At 38.8% G+C, this 22825-nt stretch overlaps 1 protein-coding gene across 6 annotated transcripts in view; it reads right to left on the reverse strand.

Annotated features, from left to right (window-relative positions):
- The window catches only part of LOC133650954 (glucocorticoid receptor-like), a 216504-nt gene that overhangs the window by 40978 nt on the left and 152701 nt on the right, over positions 1-22825 (reverse strand). For 4 of the 6 annotated variants that reach the window (XM_062048762.1, XM_062048761.1, XM_062048767.1 and 1 more), the window contains 2 exons: positions 17080-17255; positions 14322-14348 (listed from right to left, as the gene is read on the reverse strand). In XM_062048762.1, the coding sequence (XP_061904746.1) occupies positions 14322-14348; positions 17080-17255 (203 nt within the window). The remainder of the gene's footprint in view (positions 1-14321; positions 14349-17079; positions 17256-22825) is intronic. The other 2 variants (XM_062048764.1, XM_062048763.1) reach the window with 1 other exon arrangement.

Below are 22825 nucleotides of genomic sequence, written 5' to 3' on the forward strand. Positions count from 1 at the left end.
GGAAAAATAAATGAATGACATAACATATGCAGACATTTCTTATTCAGCATGTGATAGATTTGTTAGATAACAAACAATGACGCACAAGAGACATATAAAAAATGGCAGAAGACCGGAACTCGACAGTGATTTTGGCTTGTGTGTGTCTTGTTTACTCCGGAGTAACATGTGGTCTGTCTGCACGGCCAACATAATTCAACCTGCACTTCTGATAATGGGTAAATACATTTGTTGTACTAAACTACTTTTGTTGCCTGTTTAAGCTTCGGACAATCCACAACAACACTACATTGGTGCGTCATCTTCAGAGTATTTCGGGATACAAGCTGTCTCTCGGCTTGAGAGACAGTTGGAAGTTACGAGCATACATTTGTGTGAGCCAGTTCAAAATAGAGCGCAGAGAAGAAGAAGCGGACGACACCCACGGAATCAAAAAAACAAACATGACCAACTGTGTAGTGACTTGGTGAGGCGAAAGAAGCAATGGGGAACATTTATTCACGAAAATATGGAGAAAACTGCCTATGGTGTGCCTAGCGTGTTTCAGTTTGCTTGGTCTCCCGACTCAACAAACTGGACGGTCAAGCATTACCTTTGTTTGGTACACACACACACACACACACACACACACATATCACCTGCTCCGGTCTGTCCCTCAAAGACGTCCATGTGCAACATAAACTACAATAACCATTCCTTTTGTTACACGACACAGAAGCAGCCTGATGGGAACAGCAAGTTACTCCTCTCCCCAAAGTAAATGTTCTCCAATATTATTGCAGTATTTATGTCACGTTACATGGGGTGAGCATGGATTCAATTGGTTTCAAGTCATTCCAATGAGCCACGCTGATTTGAGATACTGTATGAGCTCAGTTATAGAACCAATTGAGCCCATAGGTTAATGTATCATACTTTACTTTAAAATTGCAACAATTTGACTTAAAACACCTGAAACAAGTGAATTTGTGTTTTCATGTTCTGTTAGTGGATTTTTTTATTTAAAACTAGTCTGAAAGCCAACAGCTCTAGACTCTAGTGGAATCAATTCACAGCTGGGTTTCATTCATCCTGTGACGAGATATACATAATATATACAAGTTTACCCTACATATAATTGACCGTGGTGCACCGCCACGGCAACATAAATGCCACCACACCTTAAAAACTAGGGTTTTTATGTGAAACACAATAAAGTAATATGATATATTATAGCCTCCAGAAGAAGTCACAAAAAGTCTGACACTCTTTAACGTTTAGTACTTCGGTCTTCGTGCAGACACACAAAACTTATTAATACTCTGCTATACCCCTTTCAATTCACATCAATCACACATTAACAAACATTTATCACCAGCATAAATGTTTGTACTAACACAGTATGAATGGCTATAAATAGCCTATTATTTGCAAATTACTGACTAGTGACGCACTAAAAATTCTGGCCGCCGAAAAAAAGACTTTAATCACCAAAACAACACTGCCGCAACAGGATGTTGTGACGACGTAGGCAAGATGCACGGGATGGTCTGCAGCGGAGGCAGCATGTCTGCGATGTGGATGTACAGTCTTCAGTAACATCAGAAAAAGATGCTAGAATTGCTGATAGTCGTTTTTAGTCAGTAAAAGTCTGTAGACCCTTGAACAATTCTCAACAAAGTACAATGAACAGCAACAGTTGAAACTTAGAGCAACAATATACAATTTAAAAATATATAAATGTTAATACTAAGAATAACAGATTTGTTTTAGCCTTTTTAAAGACAATATATGCATCACAACAGATTATTCAAATTATATGATGTCATGATGACCACGCTCTCTTGACACACCCCAGCACTACACAGGTACAGTATATTGGCAAACCCTGAAATACTGTAGATACAAATGTATTTTAAGAAGCCAGAAAATCCTAACTCTATGCATAAAATTGCAAAACGTTTGTTCCTTCCTGAAACCCAAATATTACATTGAATTGTCGATAAAAATTGACATTACATTAAATATGTTTGGAAAAGGGATGACTGAAAGTAGGAATGGGATACATTGACATAAAATTGTTCTGATTGTTTAGAAAAAATTACGATAAATTATATATATTTATTTATTTCTTTTTTTTTTACTATTTTGAAACAGATTTGAGATTTCTGAGAATGTGCTGAACTCCTGTTTCCATCCATGTATTATAAAAATAATGTCCATAACAGACGTCATGTTGGTCACCTTCTAGGTAGCGAACTATTTGAGGCTATGTCTACATTAAGCCGGATAACCCCTTAAACGAATAATTATTTAGCCTAAGCCCCCTTTCAGCCACACTTACCCAGCATTCAAGGTTCCCCTCCTCGGACAAATTTTTACACTGGTAAGTGCGCCGTGTATTTCCTGAATCTCCAGCTCTTAGCTTTGTATGGACTCATTGATCGTTTGCAAACTGAGTTCGGAGAGGAAGAAAGACCGCGCCCCACACTGGAAGTGACGTCAGAAAGAACCCGCCACAGCCAGCTTCCTAATAAAGAGGTTTCGTAACTTGGAGCTAACCACTGGAAATATGGAGGCGAGTCATCCAGACATGCCCATGTTTCTTCTTCCGTCTGTACAGACGCTTGTGGAAATTACACATGAATACCTTAAAGAGAAAGCGATTGCAGCTATTTTGGATACAACACTTCTCAGACGAATGGACAATGAAGGTGAAGGCAAAAGAGTGAGGAGTGTCCTGACCAAATATCTGGATCCCTAGATTGATTGTTGTAAAATGGTCTTTGTCAGATGGTGTACTTTCGTGTCCAATAAAGATTTGATTAATTTATGATGGCTCACTACAATAGGGCCCCACAGCACACTGGTTTCCAGTTAATTGAAATACCACAACACTGGATATTGTTCAGATAAGTTACATTTAAAAACTTGCACACAAAGCAACACTCGAGGTGACTATGACGTGCGCATTTTCCGCGCATGCGTATTAGGTCGCGTTGCGCCGGCTGACGGAGGGGTAGGGGGTCTTAAATGACCACTGTGTGTGTGTGGACAAGGATACGTGTACGTAAACTTGGCATGAGACTGATTCAACAGTGCCTCTGCAGTTTGCAGCAAGTAGTGCACTTTATTTGACTGCAATTGCTTAAACAACAATCAATCTCACACACAATTCCTAAAAATAATTTGACCAACCCACATTTTGCTTTACTTCATTTTTCAGCTGTTACGGTCTATTTTTAAATGTCATAAAAGGCACTTTGTCTCTTTTTCTTTTTTCAAATCCTCTTGAATGAAAATGGGAGCAAAGGTTGTGGTTAATATGATATTATCTAACCTACTTGTCTGAAATAATGCACACATAAGTATATGTGCCTGCAGCCTCCTTTACAGCTCTTAAATTACCTTAGATAGATATGTCATAAATGTTTATATACAGTATGAGGATTAGCATGTAAAATATACTTAGGGACAGCGAGCAGGGTTGATGCTATAATAGAACTACACATGCTGTGCTTTATTGTCAATTCCAATGTAACTGCACATGCCCTCCTCGTGTAAGCGTCACATGAGTCTCATCTGCATTGATGTCAGACAGACACACATGATTAATAAAGTCCTCCCGAGTATGCTACACTGAGCTCTGTGGACAGTTTAAACGTAGGCAGTCATTAAATGGCGTCTCGGTAAATTTACCGGATGAGTCACGAGCTCGACAAATGGCTTTCATATCTTTTGGTGTGACAAGCAAATGTGCTGACTTCATTTTAGACGTTTTAATAATCTCCATTAATTTATCTATTAGGTTGGGGGCAATGGTCCTTTTTTGTTCCTAACTGTTATTTTCTATTTTAATACATCTCTCGGTTATTCAAGACTCAAACGGCAAACTAGAAAAGATTAGGGCTGATTCCAATACCAATGACATGTATTAACTGTAAATGTTTCAATGCATTTATGGTGAACACCATTGACAGTTAAATATTATCAACATAATATTTAAACTAGAAGGGCGAAAGAGTGCAATATTTTACAAAAGACTAAAATATAAGTGGCACCATTCCAGTCTAGGGGAGTAGAGTCAAAGAACGCACACGTTTGCAGTATTTCCCGTTTAGATAACTAGCTAGCTATTATTTGTATTTTATCTTGTTTGGGAGTTCTTAAAACACATTTTTGCTACGATATGTGTTTCGTAAATCGCCAACTTGGCGAGTTTAAAATAAAATAAATCAAATGTCAGCAAAACCTAAAAGAGTTCAGCTTTTACCAAAAGCAGCAATCATAACTGAAGCTCTCAGCACACACAAAACGTTGAGATCTATAGTTAAAAACATGCGTACCAAGTTGGAGACCTCTATGCTTTTCCAAGTTTTCATCTGTTTTGTCGTGTAGAATGATGTTTGGAGCAACAGATAGTTGGACATGTCTGGGAACGCGGCCAACAATCCTTGAGATCACTCGAACAAATCTTTTTTTGATTACGTGTAGGCATAGATTCTAAGGGTGTGCATCTCTATCTTAAATGGAGATCCGATATGAATCTCGATACATGGGTTATGATATGATTCACTAACAATCTCAGGGCATTCAATCGATTGCAACTGGACTGTTTGGTTTGTCTTAGAAGATGTTTCGCCTCTCATCCGAGTAGGCTTCATCAGACTTCATAGACTTAGATTGGTCAAATCTAGTTTTAGACCTAGTTCGTCAGATCTAGTCGAGTGGCTGGTGCCAAAACCCCAACTTTTTATACTCCAAAACCAGGAGGGTGTGCCTGGGCAGAGATGGTCTAAGAGAACTGATGAAGCTTACTTTGATGAGACACAAAACGTCTTCTAAGAGAAACCGAACAGTTCAGCTGCGGTCAATTGAATGCTCTGAGATTAGAATGACCTGGATGAATGAGAACATCCATAGACATTCAACTTTTTAAAACATTACAATTTGATGTGATTCGATGCGATACAATTCGATGCATATGGAAGCTTTGCATGGTGAATAGAAAATTAAATGTATCATGTCAGAACAATGTCATATGTTTATTTTTAAAATAGAAACGTACAAAACAGGCGGTTCCTGTATTATTTATTAGCAACTTGGAGAACTATCAACTTCAAGGCATTGCAATCCATAAACTTAAAGAAAAGATGTGTGAGTAAAAAAAAAACGCAAATTATGATTAGAACTGTAAATTATTTGTCTTCTGTTGATTCTTAGTTTAGTTGTACTTTTATTTGTTCTACGTCTGTAAATGTTAGGGTATCAATTGATCACAAGACTGTTGCGATGTTCACAAACGAACCAAATCTATTGACTGACTCTGACATGAATGATAGGTTTGTCTTTATTTGAAGCGTGACAAAACATTTACATCTCAACCTAGGCAGAAAACAGCGGCAGCTTTGCACAGAGTGGGTGTGGATCTCCTCTCTGCTCTGACGACAATGGAATGGACTTTATTGTAATTGCACTTAAAAGTACAACAAAATGTGTTTTCAGTACAAGATGTCTAAGAGCAGACATTCAGTAGACAGGTGACCGACCCCTTGTGAGGAAAGGCTCTGAGTAGCACCACTTGTATGTTAAGGACATTACAATGTTACCCGCTTTCATCACTCCAAATATCCCAAAAAGTTGCTAGATTTGTCACTAGTCACCTTTGAGAAAGAAAGTTACGAAGATGAGCTGGAAAGATTCTTGATTTAGCGAGAAAGTCGCCAAGTTGTCAACACTGTGCAGACGTGTGTGTGAAAAATAAAGACGTCAAGAGCCATCTTAGGTTGCCTCTGATTGGTTTACACTGTGTGGTGCCTTCTGTGGTTGGCTAGATTTAGGCAAAATAATTTATGGATTGGTCTGTATTTGGTTCTTTCGGTAAGTCAATCAGAATTACTGTCTACCATGTTGCTCTGTCGTTGTCAGTTGTAAACGACAACGGTACTCTTGTATTCAGCATCACAGAAGTCTCGCAAGATCCAGGGGCTCGCCAAACAATGTACTCATACCTCTAAAGTTAAAATCGATTATCAGTTTGTACTGTGTAATTTTTACAGCCCTAATAGATCCCGTTGTATAGTTAAGTTGTGTCCTGGGCATGACGTTAAAGTGCATCCGGCAGTGGAGGCTCCTCTATGGGGTCTTGGGGCACTAGGAGGTTAACCCCTTTACTACTGTTACCCCAGGTGGCCCTTGGCAAAGGCCTAGTACCTGACTGCACCCTAGCCTGGGATACGGTGAAGACCTCAACGGCGGAGCAGGCGGAAGAAGGTACGTTTGTAGATGTAAGAACTACCACAACGGCTGCGATGGCGGAAGAAGGCAACCCCACATCCATTTGGGCCCAGTATGGGGAAATAACAACCCAAGACCTCAACGGTGGAACAGGCGGAGGATGATTGCTAACCCTATGGAGCGTCACAACGGCTGGGATGGCGGATGAAGGCTGCAGCAGAAAAGGGTCCCCAGTCGTTTAGGACTCCATGTCACTGGACCCTGACCCGGATCTGTCAAGGATCGTGTGGTGACTGTCTGTGCACCAGTCTGCCCACGTTAAACAAAGTCACCCACAGGCATCCTCCATAAAGGGATACCCCCCTACCAGGAGGATCGTCCTACTCGCTTTGAGTGACCGCCGATGATGAGTTAAGATTTTTTTTGCTCATATCCACTTTTAGTGCTAAGATCTAGGCACCTTTGCTTACTCAGATAGGTCGCACTCTGTTAACTGCACAGTAGCCATATTGGTTTGGTGGCCCACCACTTTCTTTTACTACCGTTCAAAAGTCTGAATATAGAGGTAATTATTATTAGCCTAGAGGAGCAGCTACACATAATTATGTGTATGGAGACACATAATTATCTGCTAGCGGCTTGTCAGCTGAGGGACTAAAAATCAACAAAGCATCAGCCAGAAAGGATCGAAGTTTGTCATCGGCATGAAAAGGCAATTAATCAGCAACGGCAATCATGCATTTTCACGAGAATCCAGTTGAGAGGCCTCTGCTACACTCCATTGTGCCTAGATTGCTTTACAAAAACAAAATTAAAAAAATAATTCCACACAATAATTTAGCAGGAAGTCTTATGAAAAGTTAGGCCCACTCAGCTCTACCCCCTATTGATGCTGATCCACCAGGAAAAAACAGGTACTACTTGTGACATATGTACCAAACAGGTGACCAAAACAAACTGACATTTAGGGATGAAAGGCTTCAGTAGACATGACAAAAATACACAAGCACATTAACTTTGGTTTGAATAATGAATGCTGCAGTTTTATACTCCACTGTCTCCACTTTGCTACAAGAGCCCTAAGTCTCCTCTCTGGTTGCTTACTGGCCGTGCATTACCGTTTTGGCTAGATTGCTAGAAAAAGAAAAAAAACACAGGGCGTATATTTAGATGCACACTACACTACAGTAGTTTCCACTTGGCTGCATCTGCCCTTTGTCTCTTCTTGGATACAAACTACCCCTGGTTGAGCATTGAAAATCTAAAGATACAATACACGTCTGAAAATGGCTAAAATAAACAAATCCCATTCTAACTTTAGCTTAGCCTGTTGATGCAGTTGTACTCCAGTCTCCCCTTTGCAGCATTTGTGGACACTAGAGCTGCAGCTATCCATTATTTTAGTAATTGAGTAATCTGTACATTTTGTTCGATTAATCGAGTCATCGGATAAAACACACTTAATAGCCTTGATGCGTATTTTAGGGAAAGTAGTTGAAATAAACACGTTTTCTGCTTGCCATAACTTTCATTCTTTTTTTCTAATAAATGCACATCATCAACATTGGAAATACAATTGTGCAATAATAGAACATCAAAAATGTAAACCCTGCGCTGTTCGTTGTCACACAGATCACTGCACCCACTCACCACCGCTGTCATGTGTGCTCTATTGCAGTGTTCATTCTGACAGCAACATTTAATTTAGTTTTAGTCATATTCTTTTGACAAAAATGTATTTTAATTTTAGTCATCTAAATTAATGTAGTTTTAGTCAATGAAATGACATCAAATTACATTAAAACACAAACCACATCAAACCCAGATTTCGATTTGCAAGGGTCTTAACTTCAAAACAGCATTGAAAGAGCATTCCCAGGCTTTTACCTAGCACTCCCCACCCCCAACTCTCCGACCCGCTCCAAACCCATGCCACGAGGCATTCACACATATCTTGTTCTACACAAAAAAGTGTTCAATTTATTATTATTATTAATCCATTTCTGGAGGAAATAACATTTCTATGGAGGTTAACAACACATGTGTCTTTATTATGATTTTTTTTTTTTTACATTGAATTTATGTAACTGAATTTTTTGCTTTTGAATTTTGTGAACTGAATTTTTTTTACATCAACTTATACTGATAATTTCATTGAAAAAAAAATCAGGGGTGGCATTCACACGCCATTCCTACTAGAATCGCACAGATTCTAGTTGTATATAGTTTTTCTCTCTGAGCTTTTATCGCTTGCTGTAAATATCCTTCAAAATAGGCACCTACATTTCTATGTAATGAGGTCTATTAGTGACTCTGATGAATACCTTGTATCTTGACTGTATTATGCTGATAGTATATATTTGTACCATGAATAGATTATTGTGGACTTCGACTTAAACAAGTTGCCATTTAGTGGTCATTTGTACGGAATATGTACTGTATTGTGTAAACGGTACCAATTCCTATAATGTATTATCTTCCCTTAAAATCTACTAATAAAAGCTTTGTTTAACACAAAAGTAGCATGATGGTCAGGATTTATGTATGATGCATACAAGGGTCAATGCCAATAAATGTCTTTCAGGCATTGTTTCATTTTCTCTGGCACAGCAGGTATGCTAAACCGAGTCACAAGGCCAGCCTTCATTACAATTTGTTTATGAACGCAGGAGAACCAGAAGCAGCGAATACACATAGCTTTAACTTACAGTTGTGTAGATGTCACGATGACTCGCCTGCTGATGACAACATATAGCATCAAAACTAAAATGTGTCCTCTTGACTTTCTCTCAGGTGTACATATATTATTATGTGGGACATGTTAAAGCCACACATTATTGTTTTTGCTGTGAGGAATTCAACTTCCTCATCTCACAAGGAAACACAGCTGATTGGCTCTCCTTCGTAACAACTGCCGCATATTTGCGCTGTTAAAGAACAGTGATTGGATATTGTATACGGAAATTAAATACGATTAAATGTTATTTCTGTTAACACTTTCATCTTGAATGTCGACGAAAATGTCAGTTAATTTTGTTATTTTGATATGTTATCGTGTTAATTTAATCAGGGACAGTAGGTTGTTGACAATAACGAAGACAAAATTTTTTAGTCAACAACTGTGCTATTGCGGCGACCGCACGGAAACTATGCTTGTGTATATAATGTTCCGGGCACTTTATGCGGTGCGGAATTTATACATTTTTAGTAGTTACACCGAAACGATTAATCGCCGCAACAGAATATAAATCAGAGCTTTTTTCTAATCGAATTAATCGATTGTTTCAGCCCTCGCAAACACATCCGTTTGTAGGCGTCAGAAAATGACAAAATTAACACGCATGTGTGCGCTAACACAGTTAACTACGCTCTTTGTTGTCGTTGTTGTTTGTTATGTACAGTGCAAGCAAGTATTCACAGCGCTTCACTTTTTCCACATTTGTTTATGTTAGTCTTATTCCAAAATGGAATACATCACATTGTCCTTTAAATTCTAGACACAATACCCCATGACAAAATGGAAAGTTTTTGTTTTTTTTAATGTATTAAAAATTTAAAAATCTAAAATCACACGTTTATAAGTATTCACAGCCTTTGCTCAATACTTTGTTGATGCACTTTTGGAAGCGATTAGAGCCGCAAATCTTTTTGAATACAATGTCACAAGCTCGGCACACCTATCTTTGGGCAGTTTCACCCATTCCTCTTTGCAACACTTCTCAATCCCCATCAGGTTGGATGGGAAGCGTTGGTTTTCATCCAGGATGTCTCTGTACATTGCTGCATTCATCTTAGTCTAGTCAGGGAGGTGACCAAAAACCCGATGGCCACTCTGTCAGAGCTCCAACATTCCTCTGTGGAGAGAGAAGAACCTTCCAGCAGGACATTCATTTCTGAAGAACTCCACCAATCAGGCCTGTATGGTAAAGTGGCCAGAGAGAAAGCCATTATTTAGTAAAAAAAAAAAGTTGGCCGAAATGCACCTGAAAGACTCTCAGACCATGACAAATAATATTCTCTGGTCTGATGAGACAAAGATTGAACTCTTTGGCGTGAATGCCAGGCGTCATGTTTGGATAAAATCCAAGCACCGCTCATCCCCAGGCCAATACCATCACTACAGGGAAGCATGGTGGTGGCAGCATCATGCTGTGGGGATGGTTTTTAGCGGCAGGAACTGGGAGACTATTCAGGATAGAGGGAACGACGAATGCAGCAATGTACAGAGACATCCTGGATAAAAACCAACACTTCTCATCCAACCTGATGGAGGTTGATAGGATGTGCAAAGAGGAATGGTTGAAACTGCCCAAAGTTAGGTGTGCCCACTGCCAAGCTTGTGGCATCGTATTCAAAAAGACTTGAGGCTGTAATTGCTACCAAAGGTGCATCAACAAAGTATTGAGAAAATGCTGGGAATACTTACGTACATGTGATTTTTATATTTTTTAAAAACATTTTCACAGTGTCATGGGGTATTTGTGTGAACAATTTTTAGGACACAAATCTATTTATCCCATTTTGGAATAAGGCTGTAACATAACTGAAAGTGAAGCGTTGTGAATACTTTCCGGATGCACTGCAGATGTACAATTGAGTTAAATGTACCGGAATTTTAATTAATTTCAACAAGATTTCACATAATTTCGAATATGAATTGTAAACTTTTTTCAACACAATTTAATTTAAAAAAGTATCGGTACCAACAGATTGAGTCACATTTCAGAGTCAATAATGATGTTTTTTTAACTTCATTTTGGAGATGAACAGGATTTATCCTGACAGGACTCCCGTAATACTGACAATACTGTCCATCCGGAAGACTAAAACAAATCTAATAATTTTAATTGTGTACACAATCCAACTAAATTATTATGAGAACAGGCCAAACATGATTGCTTTACCCTCATTGTAGTACGAAACGACAAATCAAATCTTACATAACCTTTGTGATTTCACAGGAAGTCATCGCAAACGGCAATGGCGTAAAACAGCCATCCGTGGTGTCAGAAAGTGGCAGCTGAAGCCCAGTTTGTCATTCCAACGCTCTCTGCTCATCTACCTCCATTTAACAGGGCCCGCAACACCAGCAGCACATTAAATATGAAGTGCTGCTCTGCTCGATGCGGGCCACAGCAACTTGCTGCAGTAAATCTCTTAACCTCGAGTACAAGGAGAAGGCTAAAGTGCCAGCAGCTGCTTACATAATCAACTTCTCTGCATATTTGCCACAGGAACATAAATAATACAGAGTAGAGAGTGTATGGACTGTGCATTTGCTGCTGTAACCAGCAAAGACTGATGTTGGTCACTTAATTGTAAGCCCTAATTGGACGAAGACTGGACAGTATACATCACAAATAATACACTACAAAAATAATAATTTTGCCTCCTGTAACATAACATCCTGATGTCGTTTTTGCTCAGCATCTATTTAATTCTGCATCTGCATGCGCTTTAAAATATTGCTACTAAGCTGTTGCGTGTTACACTTGTATACAATGAACTCATCAGTGCTATTAATAATGGCTCAGCAGTTTTCTTCCTACTGTAGCACTATTACGACATTGGTTATGTTGCTGCGGTATATACTTGTCCATAAATTGCTTGATTTGCGGGAAAATAAAGCTACAATATATATTTACACTACCGTTCAAAAGTTTGGGGTCACCCAAACAATTTTGTGGAATAGCCTTCATTTCTAAGAACAAGAATAGACTGTCGAGTTTGAGATGAAAGTTCTCTTTTTCTGGCCATTTTGAGCGTTTAATTGACCCCACAAATGTGATGCTCCAGAAACTCAATCTGCTCAAAGGAAGGTCAGTTTTGTAGCTTCTGTAACGAGCTAAACTGTTTTCAGATGTGTGAACATGATTGCACAAGGGTTTTCTAATCATCAATTAGCCTTCTGAGCCAATGAGCAAACACATTGTACCATTAGAACACTGGAGTGATAGTTGCTGGAAATGGGCCTCTATACACCTATGTAGATATTGCACCAAAAAACAGACATTTGCAGCTAGAATAGTCATTTACCACATTAGCAATGCATAGAGTGTATTTCTTTAAAGTTAAGACTAGTTTAAAGTTATCTTCATTGTAGTACAGTGCTTTTCCTTAAAAAATGTGACCCCAAACTTTTGAACGGTAGTGTATACTTTCTCATGCACCCCATACCATAATTAAAAGATTAACAAAAGGCTACTTCCTTCTATTATATAGTGATTTTTCAAATCCAGGAAATACTGTAGCAGCATCTCTTCAATTATCACCTACTTTAGGATTTGAATATTTAGACCAGTGGTTCTGAAACTTGTTTCACCAAGTACCACCCCAGAAAACACTTGGCTCTTCAAGTACCACCATGATGACTAACATTCAAATACAGTAGCGTAGTAGTCCCAAGTATTCATTAAAAACAATGCAGAGGGTTTTTTCAAATAGGAGATTTTATATTTTTGAACACTGTAACATTACACATAGTATGAACTGTAACACTGTATTTTAATATAAGAAAGTAAAACACTGTACTTTAATCAAGTGTTTCTTTGGCATACCACTAGATGGAACTCATGTACCACTAGTGGTATGCATACCATAGTTTGAGAATCCCTGATTTAGAGTATGTTTCTTGGTACTGGGGATCAATGCCGGTATTCAACCAATGTTCGGTACCTTTATGTGTTTAAATAAATGTTAACTGTTTAATATTAAAATGACATTTTTGTATCAAAACATTTAAAACTGAGCTGATTTGTTTGCAAGTTTCTAATATAGTAGACTTTAGATGGCGGGCGGCGTGGCGTAGTGGGTAGAGCAACCGTGCCAGAAACCTGAGGGTTGCAGGTTCGCTCCCCGCCTCTTACCATCTAAAAAATTGCGGCCGTTGTGTCCTTGGGCAGGACACTTCACCCTTTTCCCCCGGTGCCGCTCACACCGGTGAAATGAATGATAGGTGGTGGTCGGAGGGGCCGTAGGCGCAAATTGCAGCCACGCTTCCGTCAGTCTACCCCAGGGCAGCTGTGGCTACGAAAGTAGCTTACCACCACCAGGTGTGAATGATTGATGGGTTCTACATGTAAAGCGACTTTGGGTACTTAGAAAAGCGCTATATAAATCCCAGGTATTATTATTATTATTATTAGATGCAGTTGCAATTTCAATACACTATATGGCAGAGTATGGCCTACAGTGTTTTGCCTAATTAGGAAGTAGTCTTGGCATCATTTGAAAAAAATTAAGGTATGTAAATAATCATTTACAAAAATCTTTCGTATCGGTATATACAGTATCTGCGACTCATAGTCTAGTGCGGCTAATACATCTAAACATATTTATTTATTCTATAATTTGGTGGGTGTGGTTTGAATACTGGTGCGCTCTATAACCCGGAAAATATGGTAGTTTGCATTGCGTCGCAGAGTTAGATTAACATTTAATTCTGGAGAAAAAAAAAAATGTTGCCATCTGAAATGACTGTAAAAAAAATATTGAGCTTTTTATTGTAAATGTTTCTTTAGGTTTACTAAGGAAATGTCGCCAATTGCCTATTTGTAGATGTTATGAAGTTAAGAGGCATAATGGAACCTCTCAAAATGGCCCTAAAAATGTGTACAAATTATAATTCTGCAAATCTCACAAAACTTAATCTCGCTAATTTAACTTCAGCAGTAAATTAACAAGCCCACTGAGTGACAGTATCGTAGTAGTTGTTCCTTTATTTATGTATTTATTAGACTGTGGCTAACTTTATACATGTATGTATATCTTTATAATTGCATTACAGCTAAGAGTGTTAAAATCTTACAGAATACATTTTCTACATAGTTTTTACGATATCTGACAATTGTTTCAAAATTAGAAGTCGATCAGCGTGGAAGAATCCGATAAGAATTACCATGTGGATCATCCCACTCAGAAGCAAAGAGTGTAACAAATCCCTCACACGTCATTGAAAGCTTGAATCAACATATGCATGCATTAGCAGGAGAAGAAGAGGATGAGCATGATCGCAAGCAGGGAACACAGGGACAAATCATCATAGCCAGCCTCATGTCGTGATTATCACCAGCATGGTTAGCATTATTAAAGGTGCATTTATTTACCATCTGTCTTTTGTCGTGCTCTCCATCCTTCAGCATCGACACAACGACCGCAAAATGGAGAGGGGAGGGAGTTGGGTGGTTTGGGAAGGAGAAAAACAAAAAAAAATGACAGATATAACACTCTGAGAAAAGTAAAAAAATCCTTTAAATGTTGAGCCGCAGTTATGCACCTTGGTTACTGTAAGGTGTTTGGAAAGAAAGACATTTCTTTAGCAACGTTTTTTTGTGCAGCCAAAACACGACAAAGAGAAATTGTGTAGTCATGCAAAAACATCATGGAACACAGCAGAAAGTCACAAGTATGCATGTAAGTATGTGCTGTTTGTGCAGTTAGGAGGTGGTGTAGGATCATGAGCTTAGGGCCCCTTCAGAGGTCATAACCTGCTGAGGTCACATGCTCCACCACCAACCACTGACCTGTGGGAAAAGCTCAACGCCAATCGCCCCTCAGATGGGACATAGAATCACAGCAGAAAAAAAGCCTTGTTTCCACCAGGCGTCACAGTTCAATTCAGATTGGGAAACCATGTGACTACTGCATGCCTGCCAACATTTGGTGATCTCCCAACCAACGCCCTAAACATGTAACATGTTTAGCCTCGTCGTCCAGTGATAATGATACTTAAGATACTAAAAAATGCAGATGTGATTATCATTAACTTAGGGCAGCGGCTCCACACTGTGTATAGAGACACATATGTCGCTGCTCCTCGCTTGTCAGCTGTGGGACTAAAACTAATTACAGTCAGTCTCAGCCAGAAGGGATCCGCGTTTTTGATCGGCATTAAATGGAACTGCACTTTTAGGGGAGGGATTTTGCCAATCATCCCTAATCCTTTTTAAAAGACAATAAATAACACATAGGTATGAAAAAAATGCATAAAAAACCGCCAGCAATACTCTATTTGCATCTGTTGACCTGAGGACTAACCGAGTATTAGTGATAATGTTATAATAAGTGCTAACGCAGGCAAACTATTTTAGGGGCGTCGTGATCACAGAGCGGTAGCTTGCTTGTGCAGCAGCTACAGTGTTGACATACTGCATCAGGATCACCTCTAAATTAATTCCAGATTATAAATCATTCCTCTCAACTGAATAATAGAAGTCTGTAGCCAGAAACCAAGAAGCTTCACCTGTAACATCCAACTTACACCCGGAGCGAAAGACATGAAATGACGTTAGTCTGCGGAAACTTTTTTTTTCTAACCCTTCATGTGGATTATGATTACATGTTCATCAAAACGGGAAATAAGAACATGTTATCAGTCGGGATTGCAGTGATTGCAAACGTTACACAGTAAGTGATTGTTTTATTATGTTGATAGTTTGTATATCTTATTTAGCACTTAGCAATAGTGCTGCATGATGCTTAGTGTTTCACTAGAGCTGGATCTGTTTAGCGCCTAGCTTCTAAAACTTGCAGTAATCCTCTTTATTGTCAGGCTACGAAAATGTAAGATCCTGGATCATCATTTGTCTTAAAGTAGTCTCGGTTGTCTCTCATAAAGTCTGAAATGATTAGGAATGTTGTTGTTGAAGAGAATAGTAAACGTTGTGATGGGTCTGTGAAATTAATACGCTGCTGTATGCTTAAAATGAGCAAAATACATGAATATTGTGAATGTGCCTGTTACTACATTGCATGCTGTATACATATACTTACAGCGTTTATATAAAATAATAATGGAGGTTTTTTTTAATGTTTTTAGAGTGTTTTATAGGCGGAATCCGATTGACTTTATTGTTAGCGGACTTCTGCTAAAAAAAGACTTACATATGTGTTCTAGTCTTACATAAGGATTGTGAATGATAGACACAATTTAAAAAAAGTGCAGTAACTCTTTAAAAGGCATTAATTAACAATGGCGATCACATACTTTTTCACGAAAATTGGCCGATACCGATCGGTGGCTGATCGATTTTATAAGATAACAAGAGTGTCGTACTACTAAATGTGTCTCCTTAATTTTTAGTCATTCAATCGATGCAAAATGCAATGCATATTTTTCTTCACATAATTTTAGAAACAAATGTATTACACTTAAAACGATAATCGTAATAAGTCGTAATAATTACAAAGAATAATAATTATCATATACTCTATATTATTTGATTATTATTATCACTAGTGTTATTAGTATTCAGTAGGCAGAATGGAAAAAATTGAGTTATGGGTGCAATAGTAGTGATAGGCCAAACAATCAATTAATCAAACATTACAAATGAATGTGTAAAATAATGTGTTGAATAAATATGTCCTGAAGGAATTGAAGCAAAATGACATGCAATTATTGGTGCAACCAGCAGAGGCGCCAATGATTTATTATAATAGTTTACACTTAAATTTAATGGATTACGATAAAGAAAGAACAAGATAAAGTAATTTATAAGACAAGCTGTAGCTATATTAATACAATTAAAATAAAATAAATCAATTCCATCCATCCATCCATTTTCTACCCCTTTCCCTTTCAGGGTCGCGGGGGGGGGAATAAATCAATTAATTAAAAAAAAAAAAGTTGTATTATTAAGAAATATTTTCCCAATTAATGGACCAAAGAAATTCAGTCGAAAGCTTACTGCTTTTAGAAAGAATACATATTGTGTGCTGACATTATGCCGCCTAACAAAAGTGTGTTATAAAGTGGAACACTACACTTCAAGTATTTTGGGACCACACCAAACTGAACCGAACCGAACCATTCCACTTGGTGTAAACATGGCTTGTGTTGTGTTATCGGAGTATGCGACCAACCTTCCACAGCCCTCTTGAAGAACACCTTGCAGCTGCCGCAGGTTACCACGCCGTAGTGGCATCCGGACGCCTCGTCCGAACACACCAGACACACCTTGTGCGTCTGCCCATTGGGTTTGGACTGGCCCGGCAGCAGCATGGAACGGTTGGACTCGGCTGCCGTTCTGGGTGATGAGCTGGAACGCAGACAAAGAAAGAGTATTTAGCATGAACACATGGAAATATATGTGTGACAGATTCAAGACAAGCTTGAGGGGATAGCAAGATGCTGTTGCTAGGTGACGTGGTACATTCAGTTGACCTGAACAGAGACCCTACATCTGGACTGTACTGTTGACTATGCTTATGTCTTTGGAATATTATTAGAACATGGACATTTTCAGATGTAGTAGTACCAGTGCCACTAGAGATAATAGTACTCGGACCACAGTATACATACACATTACATATATACACACATATATATATACACACACACACACACACACACACACACACACACACACACACACACACACACACACACACACACACACACACACACACACACACATATATATATGTGTGTGTGCATATATATATATATATATATATATATATATATATATATATATATATATATATATATATATATATATATATATATATATATACACACACATATATACACATATATATACACAGTATATATATACACACACATATATACACATATATATATATACAGTATATATATATACACTACCGTTCAAAAGTTTGGGGTCGCCCAAACAATTTTGTGGAATAGCCTTCATTTCTAAGAACAAGAATAGACTGTAGAGTTTCAGATGAAAGTTCTCTTTTTCTGGCCATTTTGAGCGTTTAATTGACCCCACAAATGTGATGCTCCAGAAACTCAATCTGCTCAAAGGAAGGTCAGTTTTGTAGCTTCTGTAACAAGCTAAACTGTTTTCAGATGTGTGAACATTATTGCACAAGCGTTTTCTAATCATCAATTAGCCTTCTGAGCCAATGAACAAACACATTGTACCATTAGAACACTGCAGTGATAGTTGCTGGAAATGGGCCTCTATACACCTATGTAGATATTGCACCAAAAACCAGACATTTGCAGCTAGAATAGTCATTTACCACATTAGCAATGTATAGAGTGTATTTCTTTAAAGTTAAGACTAGTTTAAAGTTATCTTCATTGAAAAGTACAGTGCTTTTCCTTCAAAAATAAGGACATTTCATTCCCTTTTTTAGTTTGTCACGTACCACGTTTGCTGCCGGCGTTGCCATTGTAGCCGAGTGTCCTGGGTTCGCCTATACAATGTACTTATATAATAAAATAATAAACGGGAGACATAAGAGCAGGTTCGGTAGCCACCGCCTCTTTAATGTTATCCTTCACACACCTCCTTCAACAACAACACACACCCTACGTCACAGCCCTACGGGAACTCTTTTTATTTTTTTCTTCTTCTGCTGTAGTGTTATGTTGTGGTGTGCTGTGTCACGCCAAATTTCTTCCCCCCCTACAAAAACCTTCCCCCCCCCTCCCCATTTACTTCCGGGGCTGCGTCCAATAAAATCACAAAGTTGCCTTAACCTGCACGTGACTGTCCTGTTTCGCGCCTGTACAAAAAAATAACAATAATCGATTTCTTCAGATTCCAGCAGCTGTCAAAGACGAAGTATCCTTTCAGCGGCGGGCAGTCAAAGCCGAAGTGCTATCGATCGCGGAAGTACATGGGGGGGGGGGGAGGTTTTTGTAGGGGGAAGAAATTTGGCGTGGCAGCTGCAGCAGTGCCTGATGAATAATTGCCTGTTTCAAAGAGTGCTGCTCGTTTTTCGTATGTGGGTAACAACATTTAACTATGTATATATATTTCCGAATTGGTTCAACCGCCACCCGCCCGAATCTATTTAAAATCTATTTTTTTCGTCATGCATCTGCCCGACCCGCGGATTATCCGCGGACTCCGCGGTTGTGTCCGCAAACCGCGCATCTCATGTATGTATGTATGTATATATATATATATACATATATATGTATATCAGTGGCGTGCGGTGAGGTTAATGTCTGGTGAGGCACGACTGCATCATCACAGTCAGATTTACAAACATATGAACCTGCAGTGCAGGTGTACCTAATGTTGTGTCCCTGCGGTCGTTCGCGGCTCCTGCAGCGCGAGCATTGTTGTTTTTGCACTTTTTGGCTTCTTGTTAAGTGACTTTTTTTGGGTGGATTCGGTCTTGCACATGGAGGGTTTGGGTGTGGGCTTTGGTTGGTGTGGCGCTCCCGTCGGGCGGTGCATTCTGCGGCGGAGGTGCTTGGCACCAGGAGGCGGGGTTATGAGACGAGCCTCACACAGTGTGTCTTCGCAGCAGTTTTATGAATGCTCAGCACTAAAAATACGTTACACACATACAGTTGTTGACAAAATACACTGTACATTATATACCTCAGCTAACTAAACTATGGAAATGTATAATGTAATTCATATAGCAATACGGTTTCACTGCACAGCAGCTCAGCAGTTAGCCGAGTCATTGCGCACAATCCATGTTGAGGCACAACTGAGTGACGTGCCTCAACCGGCTGCTGATCACCGCACCGTCTCTTCTCAGTATTTGAACGGCAAATGTGAAAATAAAAATAAAAATAATCTAAAACTGGTGAAGTTAAATGGAAAATAACTTTAGTATAATCACTGGATACATATAACAATTTTATTATTTTTTTTTTCTTTTTACTTTTTTTTTCTTTCCATGATGGCAGGTGAGGCTGTGCCTCCCCTGCCTCTAGTGACTGCACGCCACTGATGTATATATATATGTATGTGTATATATATATATATATATATATATATATATATATATATATATATATATGTATATATGTAAATTATATATATTTTATATACATACATATATATATATATATATATATATACATACATACATATATATACACACACACAACTAAAAATAGACATTTCATATCCTAGTAAATAAGGACCAACTAAAATAGTAAATATTTGATGAGCGAGCAAACACTATGAAAAATAGAAATAGTACCTTTTTTTAATTTACAAGTACACCCAATGTAGTTTGTCAGGGTGGGTTCACGCTTGTCATGCTTGGTTTGAAAAAAACAAACCCCTGGTCCATTTGCTACCTTTGCACGATTCATTTTATCACCATTAAACACGATCTTCCGACCCCTGGCGTGCACCAAGCAAGTGGAGCGAGACCGCTTGACAGACAATGGACCAAAAACACCAGTCAGTGTTACATAAAATGGCTGCTAAATAGCATGCAATTTTGACAAATATGGAAGAGAAAATACAGTGTAAGTGGTGGCTCTGTGTGTGCTAAACGTGCTCTTTAAAATAATATCTAAAAAGCTTTTCATGGAATTGAAGCAGGTAATCCCCGAAATCGCTCCCATCCCACTGTTTGAGAAAGACATGATATCAAAGTTCCATGTACAGTATATGTTCTTCCCTGCGCAAACTTGAACCAAAAAACACCAGTAGGAACACGAAGCAAACCACACCATAGTGCCCACAAGGTTCTTTTTTGACATTTTCGGACAACAAGTGTTAACGTGGACTTCATGTTTGCACAAGCTAAATTAATCTCCAATTGTGTAACAGAGCCCTTCAGAAACACTCACACACTCAAATACTTCCTATATTTAGAAGTTAGCTGAAGTAGGCATATTGTTGGCAAAGTACCAGCATATCCTGAAAGTATGTCAGGTAGAAGGTATGTTGCTTTTAAGTGGACTATGAAAGAAATGTCTTCACGGTTGCTCGACGTTTGTGTATGTCGCTAAACTTGACAATGATTTGACATGCAACTCTCACTTCATTATTCATATACACAGCGCGAGTGTGTATCAATATTCAGCGAACCTCCCAACCAACCGCCTCTCCAAATGCCCACATGCGCTAGCAACTCACGGTCACCTCCAGGGAAGGACGTCGACGACTACGGCTTACATAAAGTGAGGCCTTGGTATTGCGCCTTGGCGGAGGCCCAACTAAGAAGGTTAGCTTAAGAGCCATGTAGTCAAAGATCCCTCTCAGCACATGCAGCCAGGAGCCCGGAGAAAAGGAGGATCGGGATGCCAGGAATCTGACAATATACAAATGCTGTGGAGATGGTGTAAACAGATAGGAGGGGTGGTGTCGGGAGCAGGAGGCTCCTTCCAGAAAATCTGAAGCATGATGACGTTTCTATGCACTAAATTAGTCTGATTTCTCAAATAGTTGTTTTGTATTATCACACCTACGTGTGAAGTCCAAGTGTCCATGCACACTCTCAAATTTGACTATTGGTCATATGCCATGGCGCTTATTTAATCTTAGCACGGGTAAATTAATTCCTAGCCATCCGGGGATCCTTAAAACCTGTTTTAAGTGATGTCCGCTGTAATATTGGCACAGATTACAACTATTACGTCTCTAATGGTTATGTTGATGATAAAAAGCAGACAGTATCAAGAAATGACCTTGGATTGTGCTACGAACATGACGCTACTACCAAGAATGTATCGGGGCGGATGCAGGTCCGAAGCACCGGCAAGGAATTTTCAGACAAATAATCTTGGAAACAAAACTTTTGAATTACTCAGAGTTCATACAAAAGACTCTTTAGATTGATGGAAGGAGTTTTAAATCCGAAGGAATAGACCGTTTGTGCCCCGACTGATACGGTTCCAGGTGAATGTTGCTATTGTTTTGGACTATCTCGTGTGGGATACCAAGTTATTGTTTATCAGTTTGGAGCGCACAAATGCAATTATATAATTAATATTTGTGTACGCTTTATTATTCGCCTTTAATTTAATTTACCTGCTTCATTATCTTTCATTCGGGAGTCTGAATTAAGCCGGCATTTTACATTTTCTTAGCTACCTTCTTAAATAAACCTCTGTTTCTTTTTTTCTACCATCGATGCACTTCAAAATGTTCTGTTCTTTTCATTTATGAAGCTAAATAAACAGTCTCCTCTTCATTACAATTGTTGCTACGTTTTTATTAAATGGTATCTGTTTCCGTTTCTGCTGCGTTGAGATTGACGCATGTGCGACACAACGGTCCTCTCCGGCAGCAGCACCCCCCCCCCCCCCCCCCCCCCCCCCCCCCTGAGAGATCTGGTTTCCAGTCGCATAATCCAGGTGTGTTAGTCCGACTTTTCAAAAACCAAACACGATCCGATTAAAGTGTTTCCATGGGCTGTAAGAGGGTTATTTAGAGCCTAACTATTTGAGAAATCGGACTAATTTAGTGCATGGACACATACTGACTGAGATCCAAAACTAGATTTGGAAAGATGACACAGCCATCCCACATCTGCCACTTTTTGAGCCAAAAGAAAATAAATAAATACATGTTTTTATTTATTTTATTAATTATTTATTGGCTCACTTACAGTACATAAATGTAACTGTTTATTTAATGCAATTTTATTATTATTATTTTATTTGTGATGAGGTGGCGACTTCCGCCCGATTGTAGCTGAGATAGGCTCCAGCTCCAACCGCGACCCCGAAGGGAATAAGCGGTAGAAAATGGATGGATGGATGGATATTTGACGCCATTTTTTTCATGGCCGGATTAATATTATCAATATAATTGTTATCACTAATAATAATAATGTATTTATTTTTTAGAATTTTGTTCACACTGATGATTCAGATAATAGTACAAAATACTTGTTATTGGACAGTAATATTTTTAAATGAATA

Source organism: Entelurus aequoreus, linkage group LG05, assembly GCF_033978785.1.
Source record: "Entelurus aequoreus isolate RoL-2023_Sb linkage group LG05, RoL_Eaeq_v1.1, whole genome shotgun sequence".
NCBI classification, from domain to species: domain Eukaryota; kingdom Metazoa; phylum Chordata; class Actinopteri; order Syngnathiformes; family Syngnathidae; genus Entelurus; species Entelurus aequoreus.